This window comes from Chrysochloris asiatica, unplaced genomic scaffold, assembly GCF_000296735.1.
Source record: "Chrysochloris asiatica unplaced genomic scaffold, ChrAsi1.0 scaffold00120, whole genome shotgun sequence".
Taxonomy (NCBI): domain Eukaryota; kingdom Metazoa; phylum Chordata; class Mammalia; order Afrosoricida; family Chrysochloridae; genus Chrysochloris; species Chrysochloris asiatica.
The window spans coordinates 7,092,041-7,110,422 of record NW_006408638.1 but is presented as its reverse complement, the minus strand read 5'-3'; the positions used below and the strand labels follow the sequence as shown (position 1 = coordinate 7,110,422).

Here is an 18,382-nt window from a genome sequence, read left to right as displayed (position 1 = left end):
TTGCGCAATGCCTTGATCTACTTTCTGATGTGAAGGCATGAAGCTAAAAATCTTGCAAGCATTGTTTGACTTTGTTTTTAGGTATATGTTTAAACTTTCTCTTTTGAAAAGCTTAAATTTGAATAAATGAATTTAATGCCGTAGTGTAGTGGTTACGAATCAGGCTGCAAACCGTAAGGTCAGCAGTTCGAAACTAGCAGCGGGTCCGCGTGAGAAAGATAAGGCGTTCTGCTCCCGTAGAGATTAACAGCCTCGGAAACCCTGTGCAGGGTCGCTATGAGTCGGAACCGACTCCACGGCACATAACAACAATATTGCTTAGGGGCAATGGTGGCTGCATATGATAAACACTCGACTGCGAACTACAAGGTCTGCCGTGCAAGCCTGCCAGCTGCTCTGGGGAGAAAGAAGAGGCTTTCTGAGCATAGTGGTTACGAATAGGGCTGCGAACCTTAAGGTCAGCGGTTCGAAACTACCAGCTGCTCCGCGGGAGAAAGATGAGGCTTTCTACTCCCATAAAGATTTACACCCTCGGAAACTCTATACAGGGTCGGTATGAGTCGGAACCGACTCGATGGCACATAACAACAACAACAACAAGATTTAAAGCCTCAGAAACCCTATACAGAGTCACTACGAGTTGGAACCGACTCAAAGACACTTAGCAACAATGTAGCTTACTCAGTGTATCATTGCTCATAGACATATTGGTTGGATTGATTTATATGTTGTAATATAATTTTCAAAATTTTCATATTCACAATCTCCTTTTCTCTTTATTTAACATAAATAAATATTTGTCAAATCGGATAAGGGATGAGAAAAATATAAATTAACGCACTACATGCCACATTTTTTTAAAGAATTTTACTTACAGAACTTTCTATTCAGAATTTAAAGCATGAGGGTGTTTTATTTCCTACATGTTTGTTGTTGATAGGGGCCTTCAGTAGGCCCCAGACTCCTGGCAACTGTATGCACCATGGAGAAATAAAATGCTGCCTAGTCCTGATCTTCTGTCATCCCCATGAGTGGTTGCAGATTGAGGCATTGTGACCCATAAAGTTTTCACTGGCGGATTTTTAAAAGATCACCAGACCTTTCTTCTTAATTCATCTTACTTTGGATGCTTTGCTGAAACTCACAACACACAAACCATCACAAACAGACAGGTGGTGGCTACACATGAGTTAAATTCACTATGAATTAACTCGGGTCTCCCCCATGGAAGGTGAGAACTCTACCACTGGATAATAAGTCTGCACAAGCTTATTTTTAATTTCTATAAATAAAGGCAGCAGCATGTGTCAGGTAGGAAGAATAAGAAGAACATTTAAGAGCATACAGGAGAAATCAGCCTAGCTCATCTTCTAAACAAACATCAAGAGCAATAAAATATCATGGACCCACAATATAATTACACTTTCATATATTAATAAGGTTTGTAAGGCGCTCTGATAGTATAGTGGTTATGAATCAGGCTGCAAACTCAAGGTCAGCCGTTTGAAACTACCAGCTGTTCCGCGGGAGAAAGATGAGGTTTTCTGCTCCCATAGAGATTTATAGCCTTGGAAACCCTGTACAGGGTCACTATGAGCCAGAACCGACTCCAGGACACACTACCACCATCAGCATACTATGTTAGAACTCCTGGTATGGCACTGTAGGATAAGCACTGGACTGCTAATCACAAAGTCAGTAGTTCAAACCCACCAGCTACTCCTTGGAAACCCTATGTAGGGTCACTATGAGTCAGAACCAACTCCACAGCACTTAACAACAACGTACTATGTTAGGTAATTATAGATATTATCTCTAATGTAAGTAATGACTGGGTGAAGGTTCAAAGACTAATGTGAAATAAGCTGTTTTGAAATCTTTACAACCACAATCAATCTAGTAGATAAAATTTAATAGACATTCATAGCTACAAATAAGAAACAACCTTATGATAGAAAGGATCATTTGATATTGGAATTCATGAGAAAGTATGAATTCTCAGGTACTAAAAGACCATGTGCATTTCATACAAAGTTAATGACAATTCCTTGTTCAAACTATCACTGCACCTCCTCAAAATTGCTTTTGCTTACATTTTCTGAATACTATAGGTCAGAGGCTGACAAACCTGCAAACCAGATCTGGCCACCGCAGTCTGAGACCTGAATGGTTTTTATGTTCTGAAATGGTCACATTTTAAATGATTATAGAAGTACCTATATAATATCCTCCATTTCACCTCTTGGCCCACAAAGCCTACAATATTTACTATTTAGCCTATTACAGGAGAGGTTTGCAAACCTATCCTTTAAACCAAAGTACATGAAGATACTGTAGTGTCATGGTTTTGAAACCTACAACACAGCTCTAACACTTATATGTGACCTTGAGCAAATACCTTAATCTCTGATCCTCCGTTTACTCACATGTTGTTATTAAATGCCATTGAGTCAGTTCTGACTCATAGCAATCCTGTATAGGTTTTCCCAGGAGAAGCATGGTGAGCTGCTAACCACAAGATCACAAATTCAAATCCATCAGCCACTCCTCAGGAGAAAGAGGAGGCTTTCTGCACCCTCCCCCCCCCGATTTACAGCCTCAGAAACCCTACATAGGGTCCTATACATTGGAATCAACTCTATAGTAGTATGGCTGGGATCTGAGGCTATAATCCCATTTAGGAATGGATTGTCTCTGTTATGTTAATGAGGCAGGATTAATGTAGGGTAGATTTTGAGCCAATTTCATCTGAGATATAAAAGACATTACACAAGCAAGCTGGCAGAGACGGGGGAAGATTGATGCCAAGTCACATGGAGAGCACCAAGAAACCAAGAAACAAGTTGAAGAGACAAGAACCTTCCCCCAGAGCTAATACAGACAGAAAGCCTTCCCATAGATCTGGTACCCTGAATTCCAACTTCCAAGCCTTCTTGTTGTTGTTGTTGTTAAGTGCCATCGAGTCAGTTCTGACCCATAGTAATCCTGTATAGGGTTTCTGAGGAGCAGCTGGTGAGCTTGAACCACCAACCTTGCAGTTCAAGTGACTTTGCAGTCTGACTCATTAACCCACAGTGCCACAGCAGGACTCCTCCAAGCCTCCTAAACTATGAGAAAATAAAGGTCTGTTTGCTAAAGCCATCTACTTGTAGTACTTATATAATAGCGGATAACTAAAACAGAGCCCAATGTATTAAAAAATCATGAATGCTGAACTTGCAAGTCAAAAAACTATAATAATAACAATTCCTAAAGACACACTAAATGGCCACAAGTTTTGTTAAATAGGTTCTCCTGCTAATTTCCTTGAATATTTTTCTGTTTTCAGCATATATGCTGAAAATAATATATCAGAAGCTCATTCTGAATTTTACAGATGCCTGGAGTCCTGGTGTGGTGCTGTAGGATAATGCGCCAGACTGCAAAGCCTTTTGAACTGCAAGATCAACTGTTTAAGCTCACCAGCTGCTCCTCAGAAACCCTATAGAGGGTTGCTATGGGTCGGAACTGACTCAACAGCACTTAACAACAACAACAAATCAGCCTGCATAGAGTCCTGGTGTGGCTCCTTAGGATAAACACTGGACTTCAAGGTAGATTTGAACAGCAAGAGCTGTGGTTCAAACTCACCAGCCGCTCCCCAGAAACCCTATAAAGGAACCGACTCAACGGCACTTAACAACAACATCAGTCTACATAAGGAGCCCTGGTGGCACTGTGACTTAGGCAATGGCCTAACTGCAAGGTCAGTGGTTCAAACCCACCATCTGCTCCACAGGAGAAAGATGAGGTTATCTGCTCCTATAAAGATATACGGTCTCAGAAATCCTAGAAGCAATTCTGTCCTCTAGGGTCACTATGAGATGGAAAAGACTGAATGGCAGTAGGCTTTATCAGTCTACGTCATCCTACACAGTTTAAAATGCTATCCAATTCTAGCATACAGGTTGTGGGGAACCAAAAAGCAATCCTGCTGTAAGAAGTAGAGAACAAAAAGATAGAAACAATGACATGTGGTTTGCTATATGACGGGACTTCTAAAACTGCGTGGGAAAATTCCATTCTCTTTCATTTCATTTTTTGAAACCCCATAGTATACACAGATATACATGCATGCATACACATAACTATATGTGCATATGCCTATGTTGTTGTTGTTGTTAAGTACCATCAAGTCAACAGTGTTTGGAGAACTCCTTACTGATGAGAGTGTGTCATACCTATAAGGTGTCCTGGGAGAGAAAAAGGGCTGAGAAAAAATCCAGATTTACTAAATCAGTTGAGATGAGGTGACACCCCAAGAATGTCACCCTGAGATAGTCTTTAAAACTAAAATCAAAACCAACACTTGAGAGGTCATCTTTTACTTAAATAACATATTGGCTCATAAAATAAAGAATACCATTTGTGAATAATGAGCACTTTTAAAACATCATCAATTTGAAACCAAATGGCTAAAAATTGTTCTATAACAAAGATAAGAAGGTAAGGGACAGGGAAACTAGAGTGCTGGAAATGGTACAACCAGAATGGAAAGATTTGAGAATGATAAAACATTGTAAACATTTTAGTTTCATATTTTCCTTTCCATTTTTACTCTTTGAATTTTTGATCATGGATTCTCAACCCTTTTTCTCTCCCAGGACACCTGAACGGTATGACACACTCCCATCAGTAAGCAGCTCTCCAAACACTGTTGACTTGATGGCACCTAACAACAACAAATACATTGTTGTTAGGTGCCATCAAGTTGGTACCGACTCATAGAGATGTTATGCACAGCAGAATGAAACACTGCCCAATCCTGGGTCAACCTCACTATTGTTGCCACGCTTGAGCCCATTGATGCTGCCATATTGCCAATCCATTTTGCTGGGGGTCTTCCTCTTTTTCTCTGACCCTCCACCTTACCAAACATGATATCCTTCTCCAGTGACAATATGTCTGAAGTATGAGAGACGAAGTTTGGCCATCCTGGCCTCCAAGGAGCACTCTGGCTGCACTTCTTCCAAAATGGATCTATTGGTTCTTTTGGCAGCCCATGGCACTTTCAATATTCTCCTCCAACTCCATAACTCAAAAGCATCAATTCTTCTACAGTCTTCCTTAATTACTGTCCAGCTTTCACATGCATATGTGGTTACTGAAAATACCATGGCTTGGGTCCGGTGCACCTTAGTTCTCAAGCTGACATCTTTGCTCTTCAACACTAAAAAAGCCTTGTGCAGCAGATTTGCCTAATGCAACACATCATTTCATTTCTCGACTGCTGCTTCCAAGAGTGTTGATAGTTGATCCAAAAAGCATGAAGTCCTTGACAATTTCAATCTTTTCTCCGTTGATAAAAATGTTGTATATTGGTTCAGTGGTGAGGATTTTTGTTTTCTTTACATTGAGATGCAATCCATACCAAAGGCTGTGCTCTTTGATTTTCATCAGTAAATATTTTAAGTCCTCTTCACTTTTAGCAAGCAGGGTTGTATCATCTGCATATTGCAGGTTGTTAGTGAATCTTCCTCCAATCCTGATGTCTCGTTTTTCTTCATATAACCTAGCTGCTCAGATTATTTGCTCAGCATACAAGTTGAATAAGTATGGTGGAAGAATACAACCTTGTCACACACCTTTCTTAATTTTAAAACATTCAGTGTTCCCATGTTTTGTCCGAACAACTGCCTCTTGGTCCATGTACAGATTCCTCATGAGCACAATTAAGTGTTCCAGAATACTCATACTTCATAATGTTGTCCATAGCTTGTCATGATCCACACAATTGAAAGCCTTTGCATAGTCAATAAAGCACAGGTAAACAGCTTTCTGATATTCTCTACTTTCAGCCAAGATCCATCGGACATCAGCAATGATACACCTCATTCTCGGCCTCTTCTGAATCTGGCTTGAGCCTCTGGAAGTTCTCTGTCAATGTATGATTGTAGCCGTTTCTGTATTACCTTTAGTAAAACTTTACTCACATGGGATATCAAAGATATTGACCAATGATTTCCGCATTCCGTTGGGTCACCCCTCTTTGGAATGGGTACAAATACAGATCTCTTCCAATCAGTTGGCCAGATACTTGTCCTCCAAATTTCTTGGCAGAAATGAGTGAGTGCCTCCTGTGCCACCTCACTTTCTTGAAAGATTTCAATTTTTATTCCATCAATTCCTGGTGCCTTGTTCTTTGCCAATTCCTCTAATGCACCTTGGACTTCTTCCTTCAGTATCATTGGCTCTTAATCATATGCTACCTCTTGAAACAGTTGAACATCAACCATTTCCTTTTGGTACAGTGACTCTGTGTATTCATTCCATCTTCTTCTGATGCCTTCTGCATCAATCAATAATTTGTCCAGAGAATCTTTCACTAAGAAAGTCGAGACTTGAATTTTTTCTTCAGTTTCCCCAACTTGAGAAATGCTGAGTGTGTTCTTCCGTTTTGGTTTTCTGACTCCAGATCTTTGCACAGTTTGTTGTAATATTTGGCTTTATCTTCTTGAGCTGACCTTTGAAATTTTCTGTTCAGCTCTTGTAACTCCTCATTTCTTCCATTTGCTTTAGCATCTCTATGCTGGAGAGCAAGTTTCAGTGTCTCTTCTGACGTCCATTTTGACCTTTCCTTTTTTCTTGTCTTCTCAATGACTTTTTGCTTTCTTCCTATATTATGTTCTTGATGTCATCCCACAACTCTTCTGGTCTTTGGTCTTTTAGTGTTTAATGTATCAAATCTGTTCTTCAGATGATCTCTAAATTCAGGTGGGATGTATTCAAGGTCATATTTTGGCTCTCATGAACTTGTTTTCATTTTCTTCAGCTTCAGTTTGAATTTGCATATGAACAATTGATGGTCTGTTCCACAGTCTGCCCCTGGCCTTAACAACAACATAGGCTATGCATATATAGTTATGTGTGTGCATGTATGTATATCTGTGTAGACCATGGGGTTTCAAAAAATGAAATTAAAGATAATGGAATTTTTCCATGAAATTTTAGGAGCCCCATCATATAACAAACCACATCAAGAACACAATTACAGATACTTTTGAGACATAACCAAACACCTCAGAAAATTAGTTTTCTGGGTTTGAAGGCTTCAGAATATAGTTTCTTGATACAACTCAGTTAATTGGCATAACATAGTTCATAAAGCATACAAGCAATTCCTGGATTACAAATGAGTTCCATTCCTAAATCTGTCTTAAGTCAGATTTGTACATAAATCCAAATAGTTAGGCATAGTTCACATTTAGCTAGCCAAATGTTTACTGTAGTATATTATATAGTATATAGTGTACCTTCCTATGCATAAAAACATTAAAGAAATGCTTCCAGATATGCTAAAACATATTTAAAACAATAATATAGAAATAATAAAAACGGTTTGATGTGTGTTGCATACTAGCACCTAGTTGCTATTACTAACCATTGTATGTTGTTGTTGTTGTTATGTGCCGTGGAGTCGGTTCCGACTCATAGCGACCCTGTACAATGTTTCCCAGGCTGTAAATCTTTACGGGAGCAGAATGCCTCATCTTTCTCCCGTGGAACAGCTGGTAGTTTCGAACTGCTAACCTTGCGGTTTGCAGCCCAATTTGTAACCACTATGCTATCAAAGCTCCTAACCATTGTATATACCTCAAAAACTTAAATACTAGGCTTTGGGGGTGGGGAGAGTTGGTTTGTAACTCTAAGGTATAGTGCAAGTCATAACCCAGGGACTATCTGTATGTCCTACATCCTAGTTTTATGAATCGTATCTGAGGTCTTAAAAGCTTGAAAATAGCCATCTAAGATAAAACCATTGGTGTCTACTTGTACAGAACCAAAGAAAAAGAAGGGACCAAAAACTAGAGAAGAACGTAATCTATAGAATTATACAGTTTATACAGTTTGTGAAAACTTAGCACTGCCTTATCTACCCTGAGACCAGAAGATCTAGATGTTGCCATAGCCAAACCTACCATTCTGATCAAGACCACAACAATGGATCCTAATGGATTCGGAGAAAAATGTGAAACAGAAGTAAAAATTTTACAAAAAAATCCAGACTTACTAAACCAGTTGAGACTAGGTGACACCCCAAGAATATCACCCTGAGATAGTTTTTTAAATCAAAATTAACATTTGAAAGACCACCTTTAGTGTTCTGGAAATGATACAACCAGAATGGAAAGATTGAGAATGATCAAACATTATAAAAAATGTAACCAATGTTAATGAACAATTTGTATACAAATTGTTAAATGGGAGTCTAATTTGAGGTGTAATTTTTCACCTTAAACAAAATCTAATACGTGTGTTATTTTCATAAAAGAGAGGAGGAGGATTTGGTTTGAATACCTACCCTACCTATGGTTGTATTTTATGAAAACCTCATCACACCATCCCATAATCAGCAGTTTTTCTATAGAAAACGATGGAAAAGGTGATAAACAGACTTCTATGTTTGTATGACTGTTGACACCCACAATGAGTACAATGAGATGAGAATTTTTAAATACAGGTATGGTGAGCAAAGGAAAAAATAAAATTACTAAAACCAAGGACTTCACAATTAATTATCTATGAAAATTACACATATACACAAAGCAGACACAGACATCCTGTTCAGTTACTAGACGATCAAAATGCCTAGATTTTTAAAGTCATACCCACTTTCTCACAAAGAAATGGCATTTCAGAGAAGAGACTAAATTATCTTGATCTGAGGAAAGCCCAGTTTAAGGAAAAGTATAAATATAAACAAAATTAAGTGCTTAATTTGTATATTTTGAGAGTATTCTCAAATACATGTGTTCATGTATTCATTTACCAAAAAGCATTTGCTAAACGTTTACTTTAAGATTAAAACAGCAATATCCAGCAATTTAGTGAATTCAAATTCTATTGATCATAAAAACTTGATTCATGGATTTATTCAATAAATATTTGTTGACTATCTACTAATGTTCTGGAGAGTTTTCCATATGCTAGAAATAAAGTACTGAACCAACAGACAAAGTCCAAACTCTCATGAAGATTACATTCTCCTGGCAGAGAAAGAGAATTATTACATAGCTTCGTAAGATGATGTCAGGTGGTGATGACGTGCTATAAGAAAGCCAATGTCAGGTAGGAAGCCAGAGGTGCTATCCTAACTCAACAAGTTCTAGAAAGCCCCCCTACTACTTTCTAAACCTATGTAACAACAAAACAGTTTGAGAACTGAGAATTCTTGTCTCCTATCTGGTTTTGAAATTAAACTCTCCTCAATCTCATCTACTCCCACAGGTTTAACTCTAACCTGTATAAAACAGATCCCTATCTCCAGCAATGACCTTTTCTCTGAGTTCTAATTCCATTTTGCCAAGAACATAATCAACAGGTCTAAAACTAAACTCACTATTTTCTCCCTTTGCTCTTCACCCCACCATAAGGCTATCTTTCATTGTCCTAGTACCTCCATTTTTGCCAGTAACTGCATCTTTTCAGAAATCCCTGGAGGTCTCAAAGATTCTTTTACTCTTTCTGCTCTTAACTGCCCTAATTAGTTCCTCTCCAAAATGCATCCCACTTATCTGTTAGTCCTCAAGGATCTCTGGTAGCGTAGTGGTAACGAATTGGGCTGTTAACCTCAAGGTCAGCAGTTCAAAACTGCCAGCCATTCCGTGGGAGAAAGATGAGGCATTCTACTCCCGTAAAGATTTACAGCCTCAGAAACCCTGTACAAGGTCGCTATGAGTAGGAACCGACTCCACGACATACCATGACCACCACCACCATCACATTCAAGAGAAAGAAGTTGGATCTTTGACCGGAAAAACCATACTATTAGTATTTTCCCTTGTTCAACCACAGTTGGACCTTATGACATCCCGTCTCAAAACTAAATACCTATGCCTGGTTTTCACACGCTCTGAAATCCTTCAGCATGCAATTGTTCAAATTATTCTGAGAAACAGCCCATCAATTCTTTCTCCTATACTTTTACTCAAACTGGCATTTTTGCCTATAAAGTGTTTTATCCTGTGCTTATAAGCATAGGGTTTTGAAGTCAAACAAAACAGGCCCAAATCTCAGCTCCCTTCATTTAATAACCATGTATCTTTAATTAACTTTTCTAAGACTGTTTTCATATCCATAAAATAGGGATAAAAAGAGCAAATGATACTCAGGGAGGAAGTCCAAACTGCTCTGAAAGAATTGGCAAAGAACAAGGCACCAGGAATTGATGGAATGAAAATTGAAATCTTTCAAGAAAGTGAGGCGGCACAAGAGGCACTCACTCATCTCTGCCAAGAAACTTGGAAGACAACTATCTGGGCGACTGTTTGGAAGAGATCCATATTCGTGCCCATTCCAAAGAGAGGTGGCCCAACAGAATGTGGAAATCATCGGACAATCTCTTTGATATCTCAAGCGAGTAAAGTTTGCTAAAGGTAATACAGAAATGGCTACAATCATACATTGACGGAGAACTTCCAGAGGGTCAAGCTGGATTCAGAAGAGGCTGTGGAACAAGAGATATCATTGTTGATGTCCGATGGATCTTGGCTAAAAGCAGAGAATACCAGAAGGATGTTTACCTATGCTTTATTGACTACGCAAAGGCTTTCGATTGTGTGGCTCATGACAAGCTATGGACAACATTGAGAAGTATGAGTATTCCAGAACACTTAATTGTGCTCATGAGGAATCTGTACCTGGACCAAGAAGCAGTTGTTCGAACAGAGCATGGGAACCCTGAATGTTTGAAAATTGGGAAAGGTGTGCGACAGGGTTGTGTTGTTTCACCATACTTATTCAACCTGTATGCTGAGCAAATAATTCGAGAAGCTGGGTTCTATGAAGAAAAACGTGGCATCAGGATTGGAGGAAGACTCATTAACAACCTGCGATATGCAGATGATACAACCTTGCTTGCTGAAAGTGAAGAGGACTTGAAACATTTATTTATGAAGATCAAAGGGCACAGCCTTCGGTATGGATTACATCTCAATGTCAAGAAAACAAAAATCTTCACCACTGGACCAATAAACAACATTCTTATCAATGGAGAAAAGATTGAAGTTGTCAAGGACTTTATTCTTCCTGGATCAACTGTCAACACTCGCGGAAGCAGCAGGCAAGAGATCAGACAATGTATTGCATTGGTCAAATCTGCTGTATGGGAACTTTTTTTAAAGTATTGAAGAGCAGAGATGTCAGCTTGAGGACTAAGGTGCGCCTGACCCAGGCCATGGTATTTTCAATAACCTCATATGGATGCGAAAGCTGGACAGTGAATAAGGAAGATCGTAGAAGAATTGATGCTTTTGAGTTGTGGTGTTGGAGAATACTGAAAGTTCCATGGACTGCCAAAAGAACCAATAGATCTGTTTTGGAAGAAGTGCAGCCAGAGTGCTCCTTGGAGGCCAAGATGGCTAAGCTTCGTCTCTCATACTTTGGACATATTGTCCAGAGGGAACAGTCGCTGGAGAAGGATGTCATGCTGGGTAAGGTGGAGGGTCAGAGAAAAAGAGGAAGACCCCCAACGAGATGGATTAGCCAGGTGGCATCATTGATGGACTCAAGTGTGGCAGCGGTAGTAAGGTTGGTCCAGGATCGGACATTGTTTCGTTCTGCTGTGCATGGGGTCGCTATGAGTCGGTTCTGACTCGATGGCACCTGACAACAACAACAACCCCTTGTACATACTACAAATGCTTTCTCTGGCTGCAATCTGTCACCCTGAGCCTAGACTTTGACATCAATGTTGTGTTTAAGAACTCTTAATGCTGGATGTTGTTCAACACCACAAGCAAACAAATGTGATTTTTTTCACTGGTTGAAGTATTAGCATCAAACAGCAGGGCTGGACAGTTCCATGATGTTTTGGCCTCTTTCAGGATAAGTGAGATGCCAAAGACCAATTGAACAGTCTTGCCCAGCCATCGCTCAGTTTCCTCCAACTGCTGACTTCCACATACACCCTTAAACTCACCTCCTTTGCCCTTGACAGAGACACAAAATGGGAAGTTCTTATTATCTTTGTAATAACTATCCACAAACAATTGCTTAAATAATTCTTTCACCTGCTTTTTTCCATTCTGAGTTATTTGTTCAACCAAAATTCGTGGAGCACCCTGGGCTAAACTGCAGTGGTAACAGGAGCTCGGCAGGGGGAGGGAGAGGAGAGTCAAAATCAGAACTTGACATAATTTCTATTTTCAAGTTTCTCTTGGTTTGATTCCTCTTTATTCACATGGCCTAGTCCCACATCTATGGATCTGGTCCTCCTAATCCTCCAGTAAGTTTCTTAAGGTTTTCTTTTAAACTTGGAACTGCACAACAAGTAATCTGTATTTCCAAAGGGTCTGACTCATTATTCCAACAATGCGCAAAATTATGATTCCTGACCACAACCTTGTTTATAGTATGTTGCATACGCACACACATACATTAACATTCCAAGGTAATGATGTAGACACAAAGAAAACTGAGCAGAGAAAAAAACTTTTTGACCTCAAGCCAAAACCATTGGAATAGCTATGATTTCCCTGCTAAGAACCAATTTTGCCTTTTTGGAGAGAAAATATCACCCTTATTTTGAATGCATGATTTACAATATTAGCCACTCTATAAAACAGGTGGGTATCAAATAGCAAATTTGACTGAAATAATCAGAAGACTGGGATGCACACATAGCAACCAATGCTAAAAGGTGTCTGAAAGTCTGGCATCAATATTAAAAGTGCACACTTCAAAGGAGTCCTGGTATGATGCTGTGGGATAAAGCACTGGACCGCAAGGTGGGTTTGAACCACAAGGACGGCAGTTCAAACTTGCCAGCCACTCCTTGGAAACCCTATGAAGGGTCGTTACGAGCCAGAACTGACTTGATGGCACTTTAATAACAACAAGCACACGTCAAAACATCTAAATTCATGAGAAATTCATTTTAATATGTGGAAATTTAGCATTGTATATGCATAACACCTAGGTGATTAACAGAGTTTTGTTAAGTTTAATTCAGCTATTGAGTATTAAGTATAGAGAACATAGCACTCCATCATCGTTGCTTTAACATAATTATGACAGAATTTATTTTTCCACATGGTAAAATTACATATATAGGTTCTATAGAAAGACTCCAATAACTTTTTTTAACTGAAATCCAATATACCTAAGAACTTTGCTACTCGAAGTACAGATGTTATACTAATAAAATCAGTATTACCTGGGAGCTTGCTAAAAATGCAGAACCACAAGCTCCACCCCACACCTACTGTAAGTTTTTGCACAGTAAAGTTTAGAAGTACTGTCTTAAAAGACAAATACCAAATTATTCCTAATTCCTCAGAACATTTTATACTTTAAACCCAAGTACATTTATTGATATCTCCACTCATCCTATAAATAAATCCTGTACCCAAAAACCTACAGCTACCAAGCTGACTATGATTCATAGTCCCGATGTATTGGAATAGATTCTATGAGAAATATAAACTAGAAAAAGATCATGTGAGAGAATAATAATCAGAGATGCCAAAAATATTCATTTCTACTATGGGAACGACCTATGGAAGAAATGTAATTGCTTATTAATGCACTCTGCAATAGTTGGGATGGTAGAAAACAAAGGAGTGGGTTTGGGAGTTGCCCAAAGCTCCCACCTGCAGAAGCCTCCCCAGTGGGCCCTTCACCAGAGATGTTACTAGCAATGTTCTTACAAGTCTTGGGTTCCTGAGAGGAGCAAGGCAAAAGGCTGCAAGCTGCCCCTTTCTTTATAATCCCAGATGCTGTGTCCACAGATAGCTTAACAAATAAGAGGCTGTCTGTCCCCAAAACATAAGCCCAAACTCTCATCAATTCTGTTTCAGATTTAACTGTGGTCTTCATACTGTGTGAAGGGTTATGGTGGTTATCAACTAAAACTTTATCAGTTAAGTCTGAACAGGAAATAGCTGGCAACCAGGTATGAGACAGGGAAGTGGACGGTCCTCAAGGAAATTAGAGTCCTAGAAAGAGTTGGACCTCTACACCGTGCACCTTTGCAAATATCCCAGTGGCCAGGCAGCAAGAATACTGTCTATGGAAACACACATCCCCAAATTCAAATCTAAGCTCTCAGTTTACTGATCAGTGATCTGGAGCCAGTTGATCAATACCTGAGCCTTAATTTTCTCATCTCTGTCTGCTTCCAAAAAGATTTACAGCCTCAGAAACCCTAGGGAGCAGTTCTAGTCTGTCCTATCGGGTTGTTATGAGTGGGAATCAACTTGATGGCAGAGAGTGGTGGTACAATTGAAGTTCATAAGGCCTATTTTGAATTCTGTTAAGAGGGCTAAATGAGAACTTGCTGGGAAGTCCCAAAGCAAGTAAGTATTTGTTGTTGTTATTAAGTGCTGTCAGTCCCTTTGGACTCATAGTGACCCTGTATAGAGGAGCAGCTGGTGGGTTTGAACTGCCAATCTTATAGTTAGCAGTGCAGTGCTAATCCTACAGGGTTAATTCCATATCCATTAACTCCCCCAGAATCAGTAAAATATTCTCATCCACTAATTTTAGAAGGAAAGTATTTTACCTCTCAGACAGTCTGAATTACAGGAAAAGAAAATGCTTTAATAAAAAAACACATATCCTAACTTTAATGAGTCTCTTCACCAAAACTGTGAGGAAGCATGATGCTCTGAGTGGGTGAAAGTTTGCATAACCCTGACACTATCAGCAGTAGAGAGCTGAATTCCCCTGTAGATATGTTCATGTGTACACTGCTCCCATGGAAAATAGTAAAAATGATGATTATACAACCTAGAGGGGAAATTTAACCAATCGGTTATAAATATGCTTAACCACCACAAAGCATACTTCACAAGAAATCGCAGGAAAATGCCTATCATAGCAAAATTCATAATAACTTTGAGATAGTTTCAGAATTGATTAAGAGATTACGTTTAAAAGAAGTTGATGAAATTAAGAATCCCAGGAACCTTAGGAAACATCCCGCTGCCCAATTTGACCACATCTGTCAAGGCCTACAGAGTACCTGGGCCCTACTTGGTTAGACTGTCTACCCTTCTCACCCTCTGGAGTTCAGCATCAGGCCAAGAAAGCCAAAAGGTGACGTTTAGGCTGCGCCCTTGCCATCTTCCTGTTAACCTGATGAAAAACCAAAGGCCATCAGATCAGTGTCATCTATGAACTTTTCTCAGGAGCAATTCATTAGAGATCTAAGAATCAGAAATTCTTCCCCTCAGTGGTGCTCTCCATGACTTTAGCTTCTAAGAGGTTGGCTTGTTTCAAGAGAAAACATGAAGAGAAGGTTTTGCCTCACTGTGTCTGGGCAACTAAATGAAGCCAACCAGAATCATCAACATCACCTCCATACTGGAAAAGATCCTGCCAGATCTTCTACTACTCCATGTACATAGCCACAATGGGGTCCTTCCACTAAGCATAATGTTAGAAAGAAGAAGGAGAGATGTGGTGGACCAAATGTTGTATTCTGAAGCCAAATAGAGACTGCAGGGTTTATCTGCATGTTTGAATGATCTGTGGCTGATCACCTCCATGATCAGAAAGTACTGAGGGTGATGAATGAGCTTGGGAAATTCTTCTCACCCAAGAGAAGCAAAAAATATTTCACCTAGCCAGATTATCTATTTCTTTAGATACCAGGTTTAAAGTGAGGTAATTCATAAAGTGACAGATTTAACCTGTTTTACCAAGTGCTTAAAACTGATATAATAAATGTCAGTAATCATCATCCTCTTTGGGACACACACATCCTCGTGATGAGACCTATTATCTATTCCACCTAAAAATGTGCTTTTATCCACACAGAACCCCTCAAAATACTGTATACAGACTGCAATGAATCTGTGATTCCAGACAAGCCAACAAATTTCTATGGTTCCTCATTCATCAACAAAGTTCTATGGTCCCTCATTCATAAAACGGTCTTGAAATGTGTGTGAATCTTACAGAAATAATATAAGAATTAATAAAGATATGCTGTAAAACATTTTGATCTACTCAGTTTTCCATAATGATAGTTTTACGTTTAGCCACTGAAAGTGTGCCTCTAAGCCCTTTCACATCAGACCTTATCAGATGTTTCGTCATAGGGGTATCATGACAAAACATGATCTAGTCCTACATCACTAACACCAGAATGTTACACTGAATTTACCCTGTGGTCATCATCTGTACTAGCCACCTCCTCTAACTGCATCTTAGTTCTTCAGAGGCAAATAGCCAAGATTCATAGCCACTACCAAATTGTTTTTTTTAATGGATTTTCTTTCTCCAAAAGACTACCCCCCACTATTTTGGCCCCAAACAAGAATTACTATCCACGTACCGAAAAGTAATTAAAAGGAAATAATCATAATACAGGGAGAGAGAAAAGAAAATTGAACAAACTTTTCATACTAAATATCAAATAACAAAAATGTACCTTTATGTTTGAAGAGCCAAGTCATACAACTACGTAAAAGCAAATAGTTTCCAGCTGTAATCAGTGATAATAACCCAAGTACGTGAAAGCCTAAGAAAGACGATCAGTTTCCTTTTGAGGTTACATGATAAGCAGCAGTTAAGCAGCCTTTTTCTCTAAGCACTCCAGCGGTGACGGCGTCTGACCTCGTGGCGGACACCAGACCTCGCGCCGGCCCCCTTTATACATGTGAGGGGTAGGGGTGGGGGAAGTGACGAGCCTGTGTTCTAAAATACAAAATACGGTCATCCTCTCGTCCCACCGGGGCTGCGTGGGCTCAGAGGAGGGGCAGAGCGGGTGAGAGCAATGAGGACGAGGCTCGTGGACTTTTTCTGCACACTGGAAATTCCCAGACCGAAACGGTAACGACCAGAATTTCGGACATCCCCCCTCAAGGCAGACTCCAAGACCTGGACTGGCACAGTGCAGAGAGTCTGAGGCATAGTTACAGATCAAATTTTCCTCTTTGGGACACCTTTTTAAAATATTTCAATTTGCCCACTGCCGGGCATTAGAATTGCCTCTTTAAATTTCGTTTTGTTCTATAGTCTTTAAATGTGTGTGTGTGTGTGTGTGTGTGTAGTGTATGTGTTGGAGGGTTTTTTAATACGGTAATCAGAAAGTAGTGTCTCTATTACGTGCCCTTATTGGCAAGACCCAGGAATCTCCCGCTTAAGCAGTGATCTTTGTCACATGATTTACTGAGATTTACTGGATATAACAGTGAATGAACGTTGCACAACTTAGTAGAGGTTTCTCCTTAGGACATTTGATTTCATTTGTCACTTCTTTAATTTTGGGGGCAGGGTTGTTTTTGTTGATAAGTGCCATCGAGTCGGTTCCGACCCATAGCGACCCTGTACAGGGTTTCCGAGGGTGTAAATCTTTTACGGGAGTAGAAAGCCTCATCTTTCTCCCACGGAGCAGCCCGATTCGTAACCACTACGCTACGTAGTGGCTACGAATCGCTTCGAACTGCAAGGTCAGCAGTTCAAAACTGCCAGCTGTTCCGTGGGAGAAACATGAGGCTTTCTGCTCCCGTAGAGATTTACAACCTCGGAAACCCTGTACAGGGTCGCTATGAGTCGGAACCGACTCGACGGCACTTAACAACATCAATCTCTGTACAGAAGAGTCCTGGTGTGGTGCTGCGGGTTAATGCGCTGGATTATAAGGTCGGCGGTTCAAGCTCACCAGCGGCTCCTCAGAAACCCTAAGTTGTTAAGTGCGGTTGAGTCGGTTCCGACCCATAGCGATCTTGTATAGGGTTTCCTACAGAGTCGCTCTGAGTTGGAACCACTCGACCAAACTTAACAACAATCTCGGTACAGATTGTTGTTGTGTGGTGCTGTGGGTTAAAGTACTGAACCACAAGGTCGGTGGTTCGAACTCACCAGCCACTCCGCGGAAACCCTACACAAGGTAGCTATGAGTCGGCACCAACTCTACAACACTTAACAACAATCCCGGCACAGCTCCTATTTTAATAAACTTCACCAGGTGTTGTTACAACTGGGCTTTGTAATTACACAGGAAATGACGTCCAATTGTCCAAGAGCAATGTTTGTCTAGAGCTACACACCTGGGGTGGCACTGTAGGATAAGCATTGGAGTACTAATCGCAAGGTTGGTGGTTCAAACCATTCAGTCGCTCCTTGGAAACCCTATACTGGGTCTTTATGAGTGGAAACTGACTCAACTTGACGACACTTTACAACACCATCACACTGAGAAGGGTTTCCTCTCCAAAAGCACAGAAAATTAAAAGGCAGAATATAATGTATATTTACTCTTAATAAATCAAAATGTAAGTACACTTTTTTTTCCTTAAATGTTTTATTGTGAATTATGTGATAGTTTACATGGGAGAACATTAGTTTTACATTCATTCTATCATATATTGCCATGGTTACAATCCCCTCCATG

At 39.9% G+C, this 18,382-nt stretch overlaps 1 protein-coding gene across 2 annotated transcripts in view; it reads right to left on the bottom strand.

The window, feature by feature from the left end:
* Nucleotides 1–16,610, bottom strand: part of NFKBIZ (nuclear factor of kappa light polypeptide gene enhancer in B-cells inhibitor, zeta) — a 37,845-nt gene extending 21,235 nt beyond the window's left edge. The window contains exons 1-2 of one of the 2 annotated variants that reach the window (XM_006868627.1): nucleotides 16,418–16,477; nucleotides 15,042–15,117 (exon numbers count right to left, since the gene is read on the bottom strand). Coding sequence is in view for 1 of the 2 variants with exons in the window: in XM_006868626.1 (XP_006868688.1) it covers nucleotides 16,418–16,442 (25 nt within the window). In the remaining variant the exon portion in view is untranslated. Of the gene's footprint in view, nucleotides 1–15,041; nucleotides 15,118–16,417 lie in introns of both variants that reach the window. The other variant, XM_006868626.1, reaches the window with a different exon arrangement.
* Nucleotides 16,611–18,382: the final 1,772 nt, after the last annotated feature.